Source organism: Emydura macquarii, unplaced genomic scaffold, assembly GCF_026122565.2.
Source record: "Emydura macquarii macquarii isolate MOO-44397 ecotype Brisbane River unplaced genomic scaffold, CSIRO-AGI_Emac_v2 contig_312, whole genome shotgun sequence".
Lineage (NCBI taxonomy): Eukaryota > Metazoa > Chordata > Testudines > Chelidae > Emydura > Emydura macquarii.
The window spans coordinates 13,116,439-13,140,452 of NW_027130449.1; the positions used below are offsets into that span (position 1 = coordinate 13,116,439).

The 24,014-nt window shown below is 43.1% G+C and overlaps 1 protein-coding gene across 2 annotated transcripts in view; it reads right to left on the minus strand.

The window, feature by feature from the left end:
- The window catches only part of CADM1 (cell adhesion molecule 1), a 270,202-nt gene extending 247,878 nt beyond the window's left edge, over positions 1-22,324 (minus strand). For both annotated transcript variants that reach the window (XM_067565814.1, XM_067565805.1), the window contains exon 1: positions 22,191-22,324. In XM_067565814.1, the coding sequence (XP_067421915.1) occupies positions 22,191-22,299 (109 nt within the window). In that variant the 5' untranslated portion in view covers positions 22,300-22,324. The remainder of the gene's footprint in view (positions 1-22,190) is intronic.
- Positions 22,325-24,014: the final 1,690 nt, after the last annotated feature.

Below are 24,014 nucleotides of genomic sequence, written 5' to 3' on the forward strand. Positions count from 1 at the left end.
AGTATCTTTTACTGGACCAACCTCTGTTGGTGGAAGATCAGCTTTGAGCTCACTCAGAGCTCTTCTTCAGGTCTATCTTGGGCAATTAGCCTTTTGTGCCTCCGTTTCCCCATCTGTGAAGTCAGAAAAAACAGAAAGCCATCTTTGCAAAGCACTCTGAAATCCTTGAAGGCTACTATTGGCTCACCAAAAAAGCAGCTACAGAATCAATGTTTCGTCATCTTTTGGAAGTAACCACATTTTAAGGTGGAAAAAAGCACCTTAGAATTCTTCAGCGAGAGAGAGAGAGAGAGAGTTTTTAAAACAAGCATCTTCTCCCCACGCCCAGAGAGGCTCACCGAAAGCATCACACTAGAGACAACAAGTCTCACTTAACACTCTCTGCTGACTTGAATCCACAGTTTTACCCACCTTTTAGCAAGACGTATCAACATGGGTATACAGAATCTGTATTTGCCTATAAAACAAACCTGTAAAAATTCCAACGCTGCTTCAATCTGATCTGTGAACCTGACTATGGACACACTAGTTGACATTTCCTGTTGACTCTGAATTAGAACGTCTTTTAATGAGGCTCACTTCAAAATCATTTTAAATCCATTTGCTCATGTCAACATCAATGTACTCACCATCATCTACCATTAGTAAACCAGAAACTATTCTTTAGATAAATCTAAAATCTCGGTAAAATATTCAACATGTCAACCATTTACAACAAACTGCCCTATAAAAACAAATCACTGGAACCAGCTGTCACACAGCAACAATAATCAAGGATACCATGCATTTTAAACCAACGGATATTTAGAATATTTCAGTATCAGAATGCAGCTCAATTAATATTTTGAACTAGACGTATCTGCTGTTCCATTTCAACCCCATCACTTCAACGTTGTTCATATATTTGAAAGAGTGGGTGAAGCAACTTCAAAGGTTTTTAAACCACTAGATCAATCTAAGCACCTTAGACCTGAGGAGCTCGTGTTCTTGTCAAATTACCCAATCTTCCCAAACCAAATATTGACTCAAAACGAGTAAAAGGTTTACACAGCTCTCAGCATTTTTATTGTGCCACTAGTAAGGTATGTGGGAGCAAAGTGAAGTCACGTATTTTATTTATTTGTATTGCTGTAACACCCAGGAGCCCCTATAGGGGACCAGGGCCTCAATGTTTTTGGCTCTAATTATAGGTAGAAATCTTGATTTTATTTACCTACTTATCTTTTGGGGGAGGCTGCATGTGAGTCTCGCGTCATGCTCTGAAAAGCTGCAGGCTTGGGCTCCAGTCTAATCTCAAGCTAGAGAGAGCTCAAAGCAGAGAGCCGTCCACCAAAAACGCTCTACTCCCTACACCCAAGAGTTTTCCCTGGGGCTGGAACTGTTTTATAAAGCTTCGTAATACTTTCAGGATTCACTTCCACTTTTCCTCTGCAGTCAAATGCACAGCAGGCCAATAGGTCTTTAAGACTTTTTGACTCGTGGTGACTCGAAAGTTCAAACACACACAAATATTGACTAAATATCACTATGAACGCTGCTAAAATAGAATATGGTGTCCTTTGCTCATTACTACTATGGAGCGCATAATTTTCATCCCACAGAGCTGTACTGTGCTTTTAAGTATATCAACTACCTAGGTTACTTGTCCCCTCCACAAATCAGTTTGACAAAATTCCCCAGTTTAAATAACTTAATATTTCAATGGCAGCCTTCCACTTAAGACCCTTTCAGTATTTTTCATTTTAATGTACTGATTATAAATAAGCTACAGCAAACCGTGTTCAAGGGAAAAATAAGTGCTTTCACATTATGACAGCAGGTTGAAAGTCTTCACTCTGAATATCATGAAGGTGTTCATCAGAGAACTACTCAGAGAGAGTATTGCGTTCTTTAGCAGGAATTCTCAAATTAAGCGTCAATCACTGATAATGCTTGTTCCTTCACTATATGGGACTTTAAATTATGACGCCAAAGCTAAGGATTACATACCTTCACATATCAGATATAGGAATACACTCATACATCACTTCCACTCCTTGTGTTCATATATTTCTAGAGGAGAACGACCAGCCCAATACACAGTAATAAAAGACCTGAACACTTCGCAAATAAACTGAATTCCTCACACATTGCTCACAAGCCCTTCCAGCTACTCAGTAGCTAAATTCAACACCCTTGCTATTGTTAGTAGAGACAAAAATCCAACATACTAACTGAAAGCTTCCACTTTGGTCCCTGCTAAATTGCTGCCACAGATCACATGGGGAGTCTTCCTTCACTAAGGCAAGGTTTTCGAAATTCACCAGCCAGTTTCAAAGGAAGCATTGGGCGGTAACCATGATATGGGGGTAACTCAGTTTCCCTTTGTATACAAGTAGAGTATGTCTTTAAAAGCACATGCAAACTATTCCTCTTCAAATGAAACAGTTCGCGATCCATGATTCACCAATAAGAATGTGAAATTCACAGTCTCTTGGCTCCAACCGGGAAGATGCTAGCTCCCTCCAGCAGCACACTGTTGTTCAGAGGAAACAAAAATTCCCCTTCCGTGCCCTGCCATTTTCTTCACGAAGTGAATGGACCTGAGTTACTGCAACACGTTTTAGTGCAAATCCATTCTTGTCGACAGAACCTATCCGAGGCTCCAGTCCAAGACATTTTAACTGAAAGCCATCATCCTTCCCACCTCAATCTTTTTTTTTTTTTTTTTTTTTTTTAATATGGCAGCCATGTGAGCCTCTAGCTACCCTAGATAAATTGATTCTTTGGTTCTGATCATGTTTAAGCTTGCTGTACTCGCCCTTTAAAACTTAGCCCAGCCTCAAGCAATCAGATCTTTTGGCTCTGCCACTGTTGCCAACCTTGATCAGTAGTTATAGCACACCTAAATGGCAAAAAAAAATTGCCTTATCTATGGAGAAAAGTTCCAGAGGGGTAGCCGTGTTAGTCTGTATACAGCAAACACAATTAGAGTCCTGTAGCACCTTAAAGACTAACAAATTTCTGCGAAGGTGCTACAGGACTCGTTTTATCTATGGAGTTACCTTAACATGATTGAACATGCACCCCCCAGTTCTCCTGAAACCCAATGGAGATGCAGATAACAATGGTCTTAGCTAGTTGTGTTCTAGCCTAGGACCCCCATCCTAGGGTCCATCACAATGAATCCTAACTAACTTTTAGTCTGCTTCCTCCACCAACACCTTGGTGCTTCCCTATGCTCCCCTTTCTGCATGGTACAAACGACACAGAAAGCTACTTTTATCTTCCTTTAAACTTGCTTATTATGCTATATTGCCTACAGAACACTGCTAGTTGATAAATTAGACAGAAGGTAAACTACACTGTGCTTGGATCACTTTTACATTGTTCTCAACACCTCCTACTCGCTTCACTCCGTATGCTTGTCTCACCCACCTGCTACAGCCTCTCATTAAACAAGATTATAAACTCTTTCGGGCAGGGTCTGTCCCTTTATTAGAGCTCTGTACACCACCTCTGACAATTAGGCCTGAACTAGTGCCTTTGGGCACTTTGGGAATCAATAATCTGAAGAGGCACCACAGCAAAGGACTTGCAGTTTGGTGTACTCTATATCATAACTCTCCATTTAGAATTTAAGTCTGAAAAATTTATATATCATATCTATGACTTCAAAAACAGGTCAAAAGGATTAGATTTTTTTATTACCATTTCTATTACAATATTGAATCCATTCCTTAAAGCACAACAAATATATTTCTTGCATGGCTGCACACATCTGTTCACTACACACCTGCATTTCAGTAGGTCAAGGTTGGTTAAGAGAACTTGATATGGTACTGCAATATTTGACTCCAACCCATGAACTGTATTTAAACGGACCACTATAAATGGAATAGGTTATTAGACATTATGTTTGAGATGTAGCGCTTTCTTGAGACAACTCCCAACCAAAAGATTGTCACTATGTGGAAAACTGTGTCCATTTTTTAAGTGTTTAGCCAACATACTGGCCTGGGCACTTGTATGATTTCTGTTGCAATTAGTACTTCATACCAGTTATAGATTAAAAACCCAATATGAAAGTTGAGTAACTCCTCCAAAGATTGAACCCTGAATTACGTGTCACATTTCAAGCAGATTTCAGTATTCGGTCTTAAATTCCTACTGATTAAGCCAGCCACAAGTCCAGCAGTCACAGCAAATTAATCAGTCAAATTATATGGTACTCAGAGAAAGAACTTTTTAATATTCTGGAAATACATTTTGGTAGAAAGATAAACCTTTCAAGATCATATTAAAGTCACGTGATCCATTAGAATCTCAATTTGCAATATGCAAATTGCGAATGTTATTTATAAAATTCAAATACAATAGTTCACAAATACTGAAAAAATCAAGTGTCAAGTTAAGTGACAAATTTCAAACAGACTAAGGAAATTTGATCATAAACCAAACAGTCACATGAAATACCATTCCATCATCAACTTTTTAATTACCAATTGATCAACATGTAGACAGTGTAACAGCTTTCAGCTTTTAATTACTGAACTATCAAAATCCCAACCAAAAAAAGCAATCTCCAGAGATGAAACTGTAATGCTTGATTATTCATTGCTACATAATGAATGATTTGTTTTTAAACAAGATGTCAAGTTCCCTATGTAATCCATCTGGATGTGCAACTTTCTAAGGCCTATTTTGCCCATACGTCTTAAATCTGGAGCATCATCTCTTCCTCTCCCCTTCCCTCACTGGGGGATGAACGTTTTCTAAAGACGTGTCTACAGTGCACTGCAGCGCAGGCTACAGAGGATGTGACCGCAGAGCACCCCAAAATGCTGTGCCTTAACCATGGCATGAGGCCATTGCTGGCACAAATCAAAAGGTTCCTAGTTCACTTTAATGTAGTCCTGTTTGAGGATGACTTACCACAAACTAGATATATTTTACTTCATACCAGCAGCATCCATACAGGACAGTTAAGGCGCAACTTTTTGATACACTCTGCAACTGAACTGTAGCATTCTGCTATAAATTCAAGAGTGCAAGTCATCTTATACCAAGAACTGATGGATTCCTTGGTCACTATTTACCCTGCCTTTCAGCCATGCTGAGAATATCTCCCCATCACACCTACGCTTTGGAGTAATTTATGAATATTGGATGGAGCCTAGTTCCATAAAAGCAACTAAATGTATGGTGTGGTGGATCTGCAAGTACTGCTTCTATTTCAAGTGTATCACTGTTTCTGAATTTAGCCACGTCAGAGAAAAAAATGAAGGCTGAGTCACAGTACTGAATTTTGTACATTTAATCTAAGCAATGGGGTTATGAAACTGAAGAACCGGGGATTGTCAGGACCATTTAACAACAAAAACAGGGTATGGCAATGTGTTTGGGAGAGAAAGCAAGCAACCCGTCTCCTACCAGTGCATTCAGCCAATTGTATTATAAATCGTGTGTCCCCAAATCTCATTTATGTCACACCACTCTGAGCAGCACTATAGTTCTACAATGTGCTTTACACATTTTTGGCCCAATTCAGCACGGTGCTAAATACCTCAAATCCCTAGTGAAGTCAGAGCTCATGGGTCCAGTTTCTGCCACTAGCCAAGTATGCATAAGAGTGTCTCTAGGAAGCCACTTCACTTTTTGTTTTTCCATGTGCCCATCTGTAAATGGATGCAATACCTCCCTCAGACTGAACAGGTTTAATGAAAAGCTTGTGCTGTACCAGGTTATTAACCAGGGTCCAGGAGATGCAAGACCACTTGATACCCTGAGAGTTGTCTATACATAGCCCTTTCAATCTTAACTCGCAGTCAATACAGTCAACTCATTTTCACTCACTCTGCATTTATAGATACTAAGCAAGCCAATGCCATAAGTTTTCCTTTTCTACTGGTCTAGAACAAAAGAATCCAAAATTTACTAACAAGCAAGGTCTCATACAGCATTGCAAAACACTGCCTACCTTCCGGGCCAACAAAAGAAGACCCCCAAATAATCCTGTGTCAAGACCATGCCTTGCATGCAGAGGGGTATTTCCTAGGAAATTTCATGTGGAAAGGTCAGAGGCCTAAACAGGCTTCAAAGGCATTCTGGAATAAATACCATAAAGGTGTAATTGACTAGTAAGATGTAGTAATTCTATTAAAAAGCTAGCATCAAATCCAGTGCTCTCTTCACATGAGCTTAAGGACAGTCTTCATACCTCATCTCCAAATCATTACCCCATTGAACAGTTTCTCGTCTAACAAGCAAAAACAACGAGTCCTGTAGCACTGTAAAGACTAACAAATTTGATTTCTGCAGGCATAAGCTTTCGTGGGCTGCAACCCACTTTGTCAGCGCATCTCAGGAAGTGGGTTGCAGCCCACGAAAGCTTATGCCTGCAGAAATCAAATTTGTTAGTCTTTACAGTGCTACAGGACTCTCGTTTCTGCTGTATACAGACTCACACGGCTACCCCTGAAATCTTTAACAAGGAACAATGAAGAAAGGGAAGAATTTGCTTCAAGTCCTTTCTCAGAGCATCTGCTGCTGTCACAAACACAGTAGCCCTGAATTTAAGTTTTTCCTGGTAAATACAGAAATGCAATACACCACCCACCTAGAATTTCAGTTCTATATGCAAGCCCTGAGCTCCGTGCTATAGTTCCCTGGGGAACATAGTAGCCTGCATAGCATGCACAAATTTCAAACCAAAAGGAATTCAGTAATCAGCTTGCAAGCTGTAAGCACTTGTGACAACAATATCCATCAACACGCTCACCATATTTACAACTAAATCATGTAAATACAAGCCGGTTCCCCTTTGCATGCTGATAATCTGGACAAATGAATGCTAGTAACAAAGGACTAAGCCTACAAAATAGTCCGCGGTGAATAAATAAAACTAATTGCATGCTGATGTGAAAGGGTTAAAAATCAATGCAAAGGGCACAGAGAAGACAACAGGAACAACTCTTGAAATGTTCACTGACCTGCAAGATCAAACACGCAGGTCTACTTTTATCACTAGTCTAAGCTGTGCAGGCAGCACCTTGCGTGCCGCCATGTTTAGCAGCTGTAACTTCCATTCCATAATGCCCATATATTTTCCTGAAAAATTGTTGCTTCAATATCTAGCTATTACTGTTTACTCTATGCACCTTTATTTCTTTAAAGCCGATGAACCAATCTGAAATAAAGATACCAATTTCAAAGGCATTTTCATTAAAATCCATTGTTTTTGACAGCTTAAACTGTCAAAAATGATCCTTCTTTGGCAAGTTTAGTCAAATGTGACTTTTTCCAAAGGTTTAGGTAAGAGACTTCCTATTCAGTTTCCTATTAACCAAGCTCTGAAAAATAATATTTCTTTAATTTTTTTTGGCAACCTGTTGCTGTGCAGGTCCCGATCTTGAATTAAAATCAGCAGGAACCAGTTCAGTCCTCCAATACTCTACCCACTCAAAAGATTACAGCTGAAGCCAAAGGAATTGACCAACTGCTCTCAAGGTGACTCCTTGGTTCCAAGTCTCCATCGAGCTGGATGGGAAGATGCCTAATGAGTTTTTCCTCCTTGAGGGTGGTTCTGTCACTGCAGTGGGAGCCAGACCAATGTTCTTGGCTTCAGGGTCAATGAACCTTTTTCAGACAAAGCCCCCTTCCCAAAAGAAGCACAGTCCCCACCTCTCTTCCCCCAGAGGGAGATTGTGGGAAGGCACTGGGTAAGTATGGTATCTAGGATTATGACTGTCTGGGAAACTCAGCCCTTAATCTGGGCAGGGTGCTAGGTTACATGCAGCCCATTGGAACCGAACAAGTAACAAAGCGGAACTCTCCCAAGCACTTTAAGCATAGAGCGATTACACAACACCACAGTAAGTTCAGCTCCACTGGAATGATCTGGCAGGGATTAAGACTTAATCGTAGCTCTGGTACAATGGGTAACGTCTTCCAACTGGTTGATACAGTCAACAACAAAACAGGAAGAAACCCAACATATTTTGACCAGAGACCCAATTTCAAAACACTTCCCATTAAAAGTTTATGAAAAGAAAACCTACATATAAAATTCCAAGGAATGTGAACTGTGTGAAACTTCAGATTGAAAGACTACCCCCTATGTAGAACCACCAGAAATGTATGTTCCATTTTAATTCTATTCCAGAAGGCACCCTTAGTTATGGCAGCACTGCTGTAATTATTAATGGAGGCCAGTTTACCTACTAATCTGCTAAACATATAAACTGTGGCGGTGTTCAATTCTGCCATCTGGCATACCACAGGCCATCACGAAGCAAGTCTTCCTATGCAGCTCTCCCAATGTGCCCCATACTCCAGGTCCAGTCCTTAAACATTGTGATTTGTGCCTAATCGTGCCATTGACACACTAATGATTAACTGAAGGAACTCATCTTAATTTGAGCCCAAGATAAATTTCAGCCCAGATCCTCACCACATTAACGCCAATGCACATATCCGGAGATACATATACTTTCTTCTTTCCTTCCCCTTGCACTATGGCAGATACACAATCTCAGTGAGTCTCAAGGTTTATTTTGGACTTTAAGTGGTTGACAGGAGCCCTGGAACACCTCAACCTCCTTCACTCCCAAAAATGAAAATGACTTAAGAACCAATTTTTAAAATTCCCTCTCCTGCAAGAAAGGATATCAAGGCTAAGTAGGTAGTCTAAGGAAGCCCGTCTCCTCCTACCACAGCAATCACACCAATAGACCTATTCAGCACCTACACATGAAATGCTATCCAGTTGAAAAGTCAAGAGGAAGACAACGGTATTTAAACACATCACATGTGGCTCACAACGGTGCATCTGATTGCGTTAACACACTTCAGATTCCAGTTGCAGAAAAGAGGGCATGGCCAAGAGATTCATTATGCAACTGTGCACTCAATTCTCCTGGGGCAATGTAAAAGCCGTATCAGGGGTTCTGCTGTAAATTCTGCTTTTTACTAGGTTATATTTCTATATAGCAGCAAATGAACTGGCTGCAAGTGGATGTTGTATTTCTCATCCGCACTAGCTTTTACTTTTGCCCCTGAAGATATCAAAATAGGTGATATTACTCTGCTTTTTCTATCCATTACCAACTTTATCCCTCGCCCCAAATTCACAATCACCTGCTCTTTACACAGCAACGGGCAGTTATGGACTTTTTTTTCCAAAACATGAAATTTGTACATCCTGTTTAAAAGATTATGTGAAGCAATTCAGAGTATTTAAGAACTTTAAATCAACTTAAAAGCGGTTACTGTGGACAGAGCTCATACGGCTGAGATGAAGAGTCACATTAACCCGATCGGAAAAAAACAATTTAAAATGAGTAATGTTCCTTTCACATTTCACTCACTTTTAGCATCAGAAGGGAAAGGGGGTGAGGAAAGATAACATGAATTGGCATGACACAGCAACCGTAATCACAACCTTTGAGATATAGCTTCTTAAGAACTAGGTTAAAGTCATTAATCTGAGTACTGGGGGAGCTACTGGAACACTGGGGTCAAAAGGGATAATTCTTCAAATGAAGCTGATTTCCTCCTTAAGAGATTTCTGAAGTTTTGTAAGTAATGAAGTAGTAGGGAGTAAGCAATAAGATAAAACCCAGTATTGAGACTGATGCATTAAGAAACAAGACAAAAAGGAGTTGGAGGGACTCTGCCATATTTCTACTTAATCTGGGAGAAATTGTGGCGTTAAGAGGCTAGAAGTGAGTTGTATCAGCCAACGCATAGAAGGGAGGCTGTGGCACTTGTCCCAATCATGCTATGTGCAAGACAGGGCCATCCGACCATCCTCCTTCATACATTAGCCAGCATTAGAGTCCACCCATTCTCTTCTCCTACAGTTTTCACATTCAAAAAACGTAGCGTTGCCTACCACAGCTAACGTGAGATTTTAGGTAGATGTTGGAGAGTTCAGTAAGTGCAGACAACATCTCAGCATGATGCCATATTAGAACTGAGCTACATTCTCACTGCTCAACTGCAAATGAAAATTTGCAAATTTAATTCTAGACCCCCTGCTGGCTAATATGAACTAAGGAACCAGGTACAGTTTCTCTGGACTCTGCATATCAGGCTAAAAACTAGGGTGGCCAAAAAAAATAAATAATCAGGCTGCCTAAAGAACAGAATTGCTATTAAGTTGACCTAGATTTCCACTGCCATCATGCAAACACTTCCTATACAAATCAGGTTTTTATGTTTTGTCCCCGAGTGCGCGCACACACAAAATTGTGCTTACTCCAAACAGTTCTAACCCAACTGCTCAACAAGAATGCTGAAGTTTGATAAAGCTGACAGTCAATGAAAAGCATTAAAGTTCTGATGCTTGTGGATCAGGTTTCTGCTTAACTCCGTAACCCCAAAAGTCCTAATTAAACAGTAATCAGAAAGCAATACAAATATAAAATGGCACTGCTCAGTATTAAGCAACATTATCAAGTTATTCTGAAGTTTTTCCCCCTTCCCCATTAAGGCAGGGAGATAGATGTGGGCATGAATGTTTTGAAGAATTGCTGACACCTCAAAAACTCACACATTCTATTTAGAAGCAGCTTGCATAATACACCGTATCTCTTCTCCCTTTGTCACAGTTACAGATATTGTCTTTTGGTTTTAGATAGCTTTTGGTGGTGCTTTTAAGAGCTACCCACTCCTACAGCTGCTCATCCACCTGAAGCCTTTGACATCACAACCATGTCCATATTACCAACGAGATGTCAGAGGGTTAGGATTTCAGGGGACAAGATCACAGAAGCCGGTGAATTTAAGAACCAGAGCTTGTTTTCATTCAAAATATCAGCAGTTCTCTAAGCAGGAATATTTTAGAGCTTAACTGTAATGAATCCAGTTGGAATTGGCTGACTAACCTTTTCACTGGCTCAATGCAGAAATGTTATATCCTGTACATTAATATAAGATGATGACTTTAGTCAAGAAATGAGATTTGCCTAGCATCAACTTCATGCTTTCACTGGCTTATCAATGTCATCCTATGAAAGAAATGCTTAACTGAAGCCACAACATTGCAACAAGACTGCTTAATACCGCTCTCATGAAGCGGCAGTCCCAAAAGCAAACAGTCCTATCTATGACGTCCACCAAGCAGTACCATTTCGCATCACTTTATGCTTCAGAAAAACAAAGTATTTGTCATTCTTCTAAAAACTTCAGCCAATTGAGCTAATCCATACATAATGCTTAAGCAAATACAACTGTGTAACCGAAGACAGTTTTACAGCTGCAAGGGAAACATTGGCAAGACTTTGAATGTTTTGATGCTATGGAGCATCACAAAGAATAAAACCGTGCTGACAGTCTACGTGCCCTCAGCAGACATAATAGAAGGTCAAACAAATGGACGTTCATGTAAAGGAGACAATCTTTGTGAATAAGCTATAAATAACAAGAGCCACTAGACTTTTCCTTCCCAATTCAACTCAGTCATGTAGTTTCAACTGCTGTTTATGGATGAAGAGTGACTGTTGCCCAAAACTTATCCCATGATATATTATGGCAGCTGAGGGGAAAAATAGCTTTTTACGAAGCCACATGCCTTTTCAAGGTCACAGATATATCAGTGTCACTAAATACATTTAAGAAAAGGATTACAGCAATAAAAGATGTCTAGTGCAGGTTCTACCTCTGCATTCAGAGCTAGAGTGCAAGCTCCAATCTACTTCCAGGATATGAATTAAAAGGGGAAAGAAGTCACTCCTTTACTTTCACCTTTATTTTAAATTATTCACCTCAGAGCTAACGTGAAGCAATTTTGTTCTAATTAACAAGAGATTGTTTGAAGGCAATTCACCTTCTGGCTTAATTGTAGCTAAATCTTATTTAGCAACAACTCCAATTTTAGAGATTAACACCACGTGTGTTTCAGGACACATTTCCCTAGGAGTGAGGCTCCCTGACCGCCTCATTTAAAAAGCAGCAACAATCCACTTCTCTTGCTTGATCCTATTACCCTGATTTATAGTTTGATGCTGTAGACAGACTTATTTCTAGTTACTGATTGGAAGGGAAAAACCTGTCCCCTGGTGCTTAGCATTTCCTTACTTCAACAGCGTTTCTTCTGAGAATACATGGGCTACAGATGCCCGGTATAGACAACACATCAGGGCTTAGAGGGCAGGCAGTGGAAGAGGACACCTTTGCCCTCTAGCTCATAGGCAGAAGTTTAATCCAAGCCGCTGATGAGCAACAATCCTTAGCCAACCACTGTTCCATTAATGGTGATCTTGGGAAAGAGCTTGCCAAGTTCTGCGTATAGGTCTCAAATTGAGCATGTTATCCACCAAGTGACCGACATTATAAAGTACACTTCTTGGCCACACAAATGTGCAATTCTCAATCTGGAGAGCTCTTCCCAGGCTTCTGCACATCTCCATATTTATGTTTTGGATCAGGGTTTAGGAAGTTGTTTTAATGGACAGAACAAACAAACCCACGGCAGCAAACTTTGAAATGCCCAGTAATGCCTTGGAGGACATAATTTACGTTCCATTCTGAGTGAGGCCTTTTGGAGATGCCTTATCACAGATGTTGGATGCTAGAAGGGGATACAAAGATCTGAGAGGTTTGGTCAAGTCTTAACACATTGACAGAGCTACAACCTGAACCCTGAGTGCTCTTATGTCCACTACTGTTAGTGAATTCTAAGTACAGTGTACTCAGCTCCACCCCAGGAGAGGTATACCTAATTGCCCTCAAGGGAATCCAATGCCCTGTAGCCCACTGACACTGGACTCTCCACCTCTGAAGATTAGCACCTATTGCTGTGTTTCTCTAAAAGAGAACACAGAAATGCACTTTCTATCATCATCGCCCTGCATGGTTAGAATCAGTGATTATTAAGAGCAATACCATGACCAGAATGTGATTCTACCTCTTCAGAAGCCACCACTGTAGTTCCCCCCATAAGCATTATGCTGATGTGACACCACAGCTCCGGAGGCTCGAGGCAGGACGTGAGATGATTCCGCATCTGACTCACTTCACGAAAAGCCAAGGAGACCTCAGCGATTTTTTCCTTCATCAGTTACTCCCCTAGCCCATATCCCCTTTGCATGTGCTCTTGATTAGTCAGAGAGTGGGCTGAAAAAAGAGTTGATGTTTAAGGAAGTTTGATACAATGCTGATATTTAGGCATGTTACCAAGATACCAGCAATGCCCACCAGCAAGACCAATGAAGTGGGAATGCCTTGTGACCCTAACTTGGCAACTGTTAATATCTTCTCTTTGATGAGTATCAGAAAGTTCAAGAGGGCTTTTCTTTTTTAAAGCCAGGGAATAAGCTTTTCACAGAACCATCCAGTCTTAGCCTGGTAACCCTCTACTCCCACTTGGAGACAAGCAGACCATTCCTCAGTATTATCAGTGAAGTACAATGGCAGTCCCCACCCCAATACCAAGCCCTAAAACACTATTCACCCAAGAATCTGGCTATGCTACAATGGCAGAGAGAATAGAAGGTGCAGAAGTGTTTGGGAGGGTAGACCAAAAAAATCCGGTTTCTCTAGCTAATACAAGAATTTCATCTTCCCCATCCCTGAGAGAAGCTCAACATGTAATTCACCTATCTGACTTCCAATAAGTAAACTTCTGATTCACAGCTGCTCTTATTTTACAACCAGGACAGTGTTGAATCACCAAGAATTACCCTCCAAAATTCAGGACTAGCAATGGTAATCTGTCCCTGGTAGCCAAACTGTGGCAGAGGGATCAGAAAACATGGAAGGAGATAGAAGGCACAGTTTACACTAGTAGCAACTTGTGTTTGTGGTAGTAGATTATGCACCCTAAATTGCACATTTTAGGAAATTCTTATACAGGGAGTTTTTGGCCTGGACATGGTGAACACTAATCAAACAGTTTAGTGACCCCTTGAGTACATCCAGATTGCATTCCTAGAAAGGGAGGTCAGCCCACCCATTACCTCAGAAGGAACATTTTGATCCTATTGGACACAATGTGTTACTCTTGACTTGCCGGTCCGGTGATACAGGTCAATCTTCTACAATCTCCTATAACATTCATAATTACAACTAGAGAATTACAGGTTCATTCTATGAATGGTTCTAGAATTACTGCATCTGAAGAAGAGAGCTAAGTCTCTCAAAAGCTAATGTCTTCAAATATTAAATTTGTTAGTCTTTAAAGTGCCGCAGAACTCTCATTGTCTAGAGCCTTGTCTTTGCCAGTATCAGCAATGGTAGCTGCTGACATCTGAAAGTGGGTAAGAAATGAGATGTACACGGTCAGCTCACAGCCAGCATGTAGTACTGAGTAAAAAACATGCTGTACCCAACTGGAGAAACAAAACAAGACAAGATCATGGACTGAAAAATTGGTGAGATGTTTGCCATTCTCCTAGAGCAAATTAATCTGGCACGTGGCAGCTGCCAGCATTAACTCAACTGTCAAACAGATGTGTCAAAGAACTTCCTCGTCTTCAAGATGCTGTACCTTCACAGGATAGGAACAAAGAGGGGAAATTCAGCTAATCAGTATCAATCTTTTCAGAAACAAAATCATTTGGGCAAGCAATAGTGTTACATTAATTACTTTTTCTAGCTTTGAAGTTCTCATTGTTTAGTCAAAGATTTCAGAAAGAGAAGTGGAAGCTATGTCTTTTCTCCACCCTAAAGAGGAATCAGGTTGGTTGTGTCTAACCTCCTGGCAGAGGAAATATGTTCTCAACTCAATTACTTTCCCCGCTACCATACAGAACTTCTAAATACAAGTGGTTTCAATCACGTACAGCTAAGGGTCTGTTTTCCCCCACAGTATGTCCACGTGACTTCCACTGGCACTTGGGCTAAACTAACCTGGATGTCTTCAGTCCAGAAAACAGTCATTTAGCAGCTACTTTTTAGCCACAAAGCAGTAAGTGTTCCTACTGAAATCAGCCAATAAGCTCCTCCAGGTAAGTCTCCAATATCTAGACAATATGCCGGTTCTTTATTCCCATTATGCGGGAGTGTGGAGATGGCATTTTTAATCTGAGTATTGAACCCTTAATATGGAAAGGATTGGTTTTGCGGTTTATGAGTTCATCTTGAGAATTCAATATCCTCAGAGAATTTCCTTCACTGCAGGCTTTAGTCAAATTACAGGTTCTGTGATTTCGTTTAGAAAATCTACTGCACATGTACATTAAGGGCTGGTCCAGCAGCAGTTTAGGCTTATAAGTCACTATTTGCTTTCGCAGTCCCGTTGATTCCAACAGGTCCTGTCTACATACTACCAGAAATCCCCAGTATGCTGTGGTCCCCCAGGCCAGGCAAAATCCACACACAGCAGCAGCTGAGACTGGAGTTTGGACCCAGTTATGAGAGCTGGTTGGGTTCACATTAGGAGTTTGAGACAGGAAGAGAGAATAACCCAAATTTGCCTTATTCACTGGAGAAACCCCACAAGCCCCATCATGTGGACTGCTCACCTACTCCGAAAAGTTAGGAGTTTGTACACACTTTCACAGCTGCTGTATAAAACAATTTGGCAAAAGACTTAAAATGCAGCAGAACAAGCAAGCCCAGCAAGCTGACCTGACTTTAAATGTGTGGCAAGGAGAGTCTCTCAATGTACTGGCAAAATAATTGATGAGGGCCATGTGCGCACAATTCACAAACAGATCCAAGTAACAGAATGGGAGCTACTGTGTCCACTTGTAGCTTCTAGTTGGTGTTCCCTCAGAACAGCCAGGCTGGACTATTTTATTTGACAAACCAGAACTGGAATATCAGATTCAGACACTGCACCCACTCCACATCCAGTTCAATTTACTGGATTAACTCAGACTGACTGATTCACCACAACATGCCCAGGGTGACTAACACCCTTCTCTTCTCTTCGCTGCTCTGTTCCCATTGTAAGCTTGTGATCAAAACCTCATGATTGTTTGTCTCCAAGGAAAACTCACTGCTGTGAAAAACTATCCCTCCCACACACTCTTATCATTCTCCCTACCTCTTCCTACACAAGTCTGAAGCCAGCTGCACCAAAGCCTCTGAACCAGCACTGGAAGACCTTCAAAGGAAGTTCAGCTGTGGAACTGCCCATTAAAACCACAACAGCTGTTGGCTGGAGTATGCAATTAAACCAGTTACTTTTTCAGAGCTTTATGAAATTTAAACAAGTAGGTACCAGTTGTAATTGCAACCTTCCAGCTAGGTTCTCCCTTTATTGCAGGTTTCTGAACAAAGATTGGTTATTCAGTGCTAGTGGTTTTGCAACACTGGAGAATTGTATACAAAGAAACAGCTACAGATTTCTCCGTGTAATGTTCAGTTACCCAGAAAAGATACAGATTACATGTCCAGTTTTGCTTGTATCCCTAAACCACTGCCTAAATGTTTACTTATGTGGCTGGAATCCAGCCTGACTGAATGCTTTAAAATTTACGGTTCCCATTCACAGGATGCTTTAGAAGTCTGGTAAAATCATATCCCCAGAAACAAAAAAAAGTTATTTAACTTTTTAGATAGTCAGAGAAAGTGAGTTCTGGGACACTCTGAAACGTTCCACCATATTTTGCTCAAAATGAAAGACTTATCCAAAGAATTGTAAAGACACTTTAAAAAGGTAAATTACCAACATCCGCACAAGTCCGTGCCAAACACTGTAACCACAACAATACGCATAATGCTAACAAAGTTACTAGGAAAGTTGTTTTTGATCAAAGAAGGTTGGTAAGCACACTCAAAAATAGCACGAAGAGGCTGTATGCCTCATCTAAAACATAAATGGTTCTGTTGCATATGGCCTCGGACACACAAGGTCTGATCCATTTTTAGATACAGCACTAATCAAGCAATCGGGGAAGGATTGTCTGCACACCTATGCCCCCCATATCAAGTTCATGTGTCTGTCACTGCCCAAAGGAAACCATGTTAAGCCATCCTCACTTACTGAGTCAGTTGTTTGATGTATAGTGCTTCTTTAATTACACAACAAAAAAGAAAGCAAAACAAGCAAAAGATCAACACACCGGAAACTGATGAAGACTGCTGCTTAAAGCAGTAACATATCTGTGTTCTGGCCTCCCCAAAACAAAATTAGAGCGGCAACAGCAATGGTTCTGAGTTGTACAGTTGTGTCCAATATTCTCATCAGTTAATTCAAAATTGATTAGCAAGATGAAGTTGCTAGTGACTAGCTCCCCATTTCATCATAAACTTGTGTACGTGAAGCCTGGAGGATTGGTATTATTCCTCCTGCCTGCAGAACAGGGCATGGTAGATTCACTGGTGATTAGGTACCCAAACCATGTTGGCATGCTTACAACCAGTGCTCCATGGCCTTGAATAAGCCCACGTCATAACCAAAATGGAGTTATATTTTCTTTGCCAACCCCTCCTTTCCAGCTTGACTCAAGTGTTTGCATACCATGCAGAATCACCATCAGAGCCAAAAACTTAGTATATTTTTTCATTCCAAGTGCTCAGCTCAGTCCCAACGAAACAGTGGATAGTAAGATTTTTTTCCCCCTGCTTGCATACAAAGGCTCTTTACAGTCTTGCACCATATTCACACGTCTGCTTAACCCATATTCTCAGTGGGCTCATCTCTTTCACCAACAAAAATTAGTCCAATATAAGCTATTACTTCATCCATCTTGTCTCTCCGTTAACCTTGGCTGGTGTCACAAGGTTCCAGTGTGGGCAGTTATGCCCTGCCTCTTTAAATTCCACCTATGGTTTGAGCTGGAAAGTTATTTGGTCTAAACTATCATGTAGCGTTGCTACGTGCTGTCATACAGCTGCCTGTTCCACCCCAGAGCTGACTGCAGTTCAGCGCTACCAGAAGCCACCCCAGTTCTCTTTCCCTGCTTCACAGGGAGGATGTGAAGCTTACTTTACCTGTAAAGCACTGAGACCATCAGATGAAAGCTGCTGAAGAAATACACAGATTCGTCATGGCATTACTAGATTATTTTATACCAACTCTTAACACTGCCTAGCCCTATACCAATTACCAGGCTTGATTCATTCAGCACAGCCATTACAACACTCCAAAGCACAGCCCGATTCCAGGATTCACCAAGATGGTGGGATATAGTAATACCTCCCTAGTGTACCTTGCACCGCAGTGGAAAAAAGACCTTTCTTAACCTGGAGACAGGAAGGCACACAAAGCTATGCAGTCACTACCAAACAGATATTTAGTGCCATGGCATGGATTCTCTTTCCCAGAAGTATTGAAACTTCATTATTGCATATTAATAGCTTATGAAGTTGCAAAGGGGGAGGAGGGAAAAGTGAGGAAAACATTTCTTGGATTTCAAGGAAACTTTACATGAATTCAGCCAATTGCGAGTTTCAGTGCTTTACCCCTTCCCTCAGATAAGGAAACTTTTAATGTAGATTAATGAAGGCCAGGCTCAGAGCAGCAAGTTTTCCGTTCTGCAACAGTTACTGCTGTGTGGTACTCTTCAGTCTGTCAGTTGTTAATGCCCAATGTATATATAGGTCAGTCACATCTCTTAATCGAAGAACTGCAGCGTTCAGATCCCTCATTTTCATTTCTTTTAAATTGCTCCTAATGCGGCTATATTTTAATTCAGATTGTTATGTCTATTAGCTGGGCTCCATTTACCAGCCTTTTGTTTAATAAAGAAGTTTTTTTTTTTTTTTTTTTTTTTTAAAGGGTGATTCGAAGAGGGAGATGAGGCATTCAGAGTTTGAGATACAGAAAAAGGGAATGAAATACTGTGTATTCATAGCCATGTTGTGAAAGCCTTTTTATTTTAGCTCTAGTATTGTTTAGCGATCCAGTTCTTCAGCTCAAATGACGGCTGAACAAATTCACTATGCATGAAGCTAAAACCAAGCAAACTCCACGATCACATAAAACCAGAACCCATTTTACAACGTCATTCTTGAGGACAAAAATCATCTGGCCGCAAAAACACCTTTAAAGCTGTGAACAGTGCAGTAATTGCATAAACGCCCGAGCGCTTGAACAGATTGACCATCTGCCTCTGCGAGTGGACAAGAGTCATGCCCAAGGGACATCTCTGCTCTCTACCCTTTAAAGAACCACCCTCAGCCAATGGGACATTCCCTTGCCACCTCCCCGCCCAGAAGCAGGCACTTACTGCTATGAAACAGCTGAGCTAGGAGGGATGGAACCCTCCTTAGCACTTCCATAAAAACACCTTGTTTTTAAAAAGGCACATTCATAGAGTAACGGCCATTGTCCTCACTGGTACTCCGGCACAGGATGGTGGCATTGCTCGGCGGGCATGCTTCACTAGAAGAAGGTATGTCAAGTCAGAATAATAAACTGAAAGTGACACCAGGTTTCTCCCCCCCCCCCCACTTCCTTACCAAGAGGGCCACTGGGGAAAACATGTACAACATACATATGAATAAAGCTCTTTGTTCGAGCCAACTGCCTGCTCTCTTATTCCCCCCCTCCCGTATTAGTTAAATTCAAAAGATCTCTCAATGGCTCTCTTGTTCCTCCAAAATGTCCTAGTCAAACAACGCTAGCTCCTCTTGTCACACGAGTCAGTAAATGAAGCCTTGTGTGTCTCCAGTGACACACTGTAAATATAAAGTGGCATTAATGAGGGATATTTTATCAAAGCCAGACACAAGTGCAAGTCCCTCCTGTGGCTATTTAGTTCAGTGCAGAAGAAAAGCAACAATAGCAAGGCAGCACTTTGTAGAATACACAGCCCGGAATACAATCTTGTCACGCCACCGCACAAATACCGGGGCACAGTACTGCAGGAGTTGCCCCAAATCACCCACAGAATGGTCAGCTGAGATTCCACTGATCGTTAAATCATGCAGCTTTATCGTAAAGCAGGAGAAATTGTATAGCGCCACAGAGCACACGTTTAGGCGTCCCCATTTTAGCTGGGTTAAATTAACATCCATTTAATCCAAAACAATCCCCACTGGAAAAGCATGGAGTCTTGATGAAAGACCTATTATAGTACACTGAATTCGTTTTTAACAAGGCTCCCATTACCCACAAGAAAATGGACTCGCATACAAAGTTCTACTTGAAACCAACAGGTTTTGGACTCTTCAATACAGACTTTCTGGTTTCCTAATTCATCATCAGGTTGGGGTGCCCTTTATGGGACTGCACTACCAGAAGCCCGCCTTTGCAACATATGGCCCAGACTTACTTTAGGTTGATAGTACTTGCATTTACAACCATTATATGAACGAAGAATTACAGAATACACACAGAAACCAATTACTTTACATGCGAACACTACTTGATAGCCAGTCAGACCCAAAGATACACAAGAGCAAAAAGCTGCTTCCATGGTAACCAGTAACAGAATTTTCCGGTAGCTTTGACATGCACTGCCAAGCCCACAATTGCTTCTTCACTAGTCACCATATATCCCTTTTAAAGGCAGCGATTTTATATAGCAAAACATTTTTGAATAAAGCAGTCACTACTTTCCCCTTTCCCTCAACAAGCCGGCTTTACACTCAGGTGCAGTCCATTACTTTACTTTCTAGAAGCAACCTTATATAGTTCCTATTTTTGGTCAAAAAAGGGAGTATTTATGCCCAGTCTATCGTTGCCTCTGTTATGCAGGCGTTTCAGATCCTCATGTGCATGCGTGTTTTAATGACACAGGGTCTTTCACAATGCAGTCGCCCAAAGATGCTCTTTCAGGAATATTTTATGAACATCATGACAACTTGGACAGCACAAAGAAGGAACTTCCAACAAACCCAGGTTTGCCAAACCAATTTATCTACCAACCCATACATTAAAGATTGGGTGAGTCACACAAAGCTTTCACTGGAAGAAAAATGAGACCAAAAATCTCATTTTATTCACCATATTTAGTCTATAAAATAAATGGCTTGGAGGAAACGGTGCACTTTTAAAAAATGCTTTGCATGGAATCATCCTGCAAGGGCTTGACCTCCCCCATCACCATTACTCAGCTACATCCTATTTACATAATTGTGAAAATAACCGGTAAAACCAAAACATCAGAGAAATGCTAGACATCGCTGCCGAAGAACAATCTGCAGGCTGCAATATAGCTACGCGTCCTTTCTGATGTGGCATTTCCCTCCCCATCTACTTTTTGGGGACTTGTTGCTGCTTTTGTAACTGGGATCCTCAGTTCTCTGCAGGAAGGGAGGTTCAACCTGATCTATTCCGCGCATTTGTTTATTCAGGGAGGTCTGGGGGGAAAGAAATCGGCAAACAGCATTATCTGAAGCATTGCAAAGAGGGATCTGACAGTGAAGTGATTTGTCTCTCCCCCTTTTGTTACTGAAAGCAAATACTGCCCTCTTCATTCCAATCTTGCCAACACGCACAGGCGCTGCTGTTGGAAGAGAAAAATGTTTGTAACAGAGGAGGAAAGGAAAGGAAATAAACCCCCCTTCTGTGTACAACAGAGCTGTAAAAACGGGGGTGGGGGTGAGACGAGGCGGCCACCCGAACTAGTCCTGCACATCTTCACCGCTCTGCTCGGCGTGGGGAAGCGGGGGGGGGGCTGCTCGGGCGTCTGCCCAGGATCCCCGCGGCCAGCCCCGAAGGCGGGCAGCCCGGCCGGATTCAAAACCCTGCTACGGACGGAGCTCCGCAAGTCGCTCGCCGCCTCCCGTGCCGGGCCGGAGGGGATGCAGGAGGGAGAAGAAACACCCCCCCCCCGCCCCCCCACCCGGGTCACAGCTGCTGAAGGGAGACGCACAAAGAGACGGTGCCCGCAAGCCAGGAGTCAGACCCGGGGGGGCAGGAGCCGGGGACCGAGTGTGTGTGGGGGGGGGGGGAGAGAAGAGACAACCCGGGCTGTGGGGAGGGGGGGGACTCCGAAACCGGCCCTGCAAGGGGGCAGAGCGCGGGGGAAGGCGTGCAGGAGCGGGGCTAGGAGATGGGGAGCCATGGGGAGAGGAGAGGAGAGGAGAGGGGGGCTCCGGGGGCCCAGCAGCGGGGCTACACGGGGCGGGGACCATGGGGCAATAGGGGAGCCATGGGGCAGGGGGTGCACGGGGGCTGCGGGAAGGGGAGCTATGGGGCGAGCTATGGGGCAGAGGGGGGAGCTATGGGGCAGGGGGTACATGGGGGCTGCGGGAAGGGGGTGCGCGGGAGGGGGAGCTATGGGGCAGAGGGGGAGCTATGGGGCGGGGGGAGGTCAGCACCCCCCCCCCCCGGGGGCCGGGAGCGATGGGGCAGGGGCCCGCCCTACCTCGGGGGACGAGCGCGGCGGCGGCGAGCAGCAGCAGCAGCGGGAGGAGGCCGGGGACGCCGCCGCCGCCGCGGCCGGAGCAGCCGCTGGGCTCGGTCCGACTCGCCATGTCCGCGCACCTGCCTCGCTCTGCCAGCGCCGCCCGGCCCCGCACCTAGCGAGCCAGCCAGCGAGCGAGCGCCCGCTAATGAGATGCGCCGACGTCAGCGCGGGGCGGGGCGGCCGCGGACCCCGCCCCCTCCCTTCGCCGCCCGCCCGCCCGCCGGCCGGCGGTATGCTAATGAACCCCGCCGTGGCCCCGCCCCGCCCGGCGATAAGGGACCGGGGGTAAAGTCTCATCTGCGGCATGGCACGCAGTGGCGGGGGGAAGGGAGGTTGAGTCTGCTGCTCACCAGAGGCAGGGGGAGGAGGGGGGGCAGCTGGTACATGCCTCCCTTCCATCTGACCCCCCCACCCCGACTACACCTGCCTCTGCCACCCCTGCACCCCCCTTCTCCACATCTACCTCCACCCCCACACACCTGCAGTCCATGGGCCCCTGAGCCGCAGCACCTGTCCTCCCAGCCCCCAGCTCATTCACCCTGCCCCTCTCTTCCCCCCCCCCCAACCTGTCTCCCCCCTGATCCTGCAAAAACCACCATCTTCCAACTACTGCCCCAAGCCCCCTCCACCCCACCCCACACATGCAGCAGCCCCACTAGCCCTACCCTTGTGCTCTCAGACACTGGGATTATTGTCTAACAATCCACGCCCACTCTCCCAAAACCTCCATAAGCAATGTAACTAGGGCCTGGAATCTCAATCTCCCCCCCCCCCCCCCAACACACACACACACACACACACACACACACACACACACACACACACAGATTAAATCCAGGTGCTCGCTCTCTTTAAAGTAATGAGGGCTGGATGGCTGTAGCACCAGGAGGACATTATCTGCCCTGGAGTGACTCTCACATGACTTGATACCACTCACCACCAGTCTGCACACCTGCATGCTTCTTTGCACTGCTGTTCATTCTACCTTAGCACATTCCCTCCCACAGAGCAACCCAATTCCCTTAGCACCATTCAAACCCCAGCCTGCATGGACACTTCCACTGATTTAAAACGGGGCAGCAGCGTGGTTCAGTTTGCATTTGTAAATGTAGCCAGGTAAGGTAATCTGATAAACCAGTTTTAAATCAATGTAGGAGTGTCCACAGAAAGTTTTTCCATTTACCTAAAGCCTTATTAAAAACACATCCACTTTTAGACCTTAGGTACAGGGGAAAGTATATCCTTTTTAAGGATATGACTTCCCCTGGGGACACTTATTTCAAAGCAAGAGGGGCTATTTTCAGTTTAGTTTAAACCCCTTCCTCTCATCATTGTAAACTAAACTGAAAAAGTGCCACCCTTAACCTGGCATAAGAGTGTCTAAATAGGGGATTATACCTAGAGTGGAGCAAAAATGTTCAGCCAAAACATTTCAGCTACACCAAAATGTTACCAAAATAGTGAGTTTGGTTCAAAATTTCCTTTACTTTTAATCAAAAAATTTAAAATGCTCAAGCTTAAAATGAACCATTTAGAGACTGTCAAAACCATCTTTTTTAAATAGCTAGTGAACTGAAAGATTGGATACTTGTACCACTATTATATTGGCTTAAATTCACACTTCAGGTTATGATAAAGAAACCTTCCCATGTACGCAAAGCCTTAGTTAAACTGGTGCGACACTGTTGACAAGGCTATGAGTAAATGGGACATGGAAAGGGAGAACATATGGATTCTCTGCTACCCACAAGCTCCACAGATCTTTTAAATGTCTTGAATTCA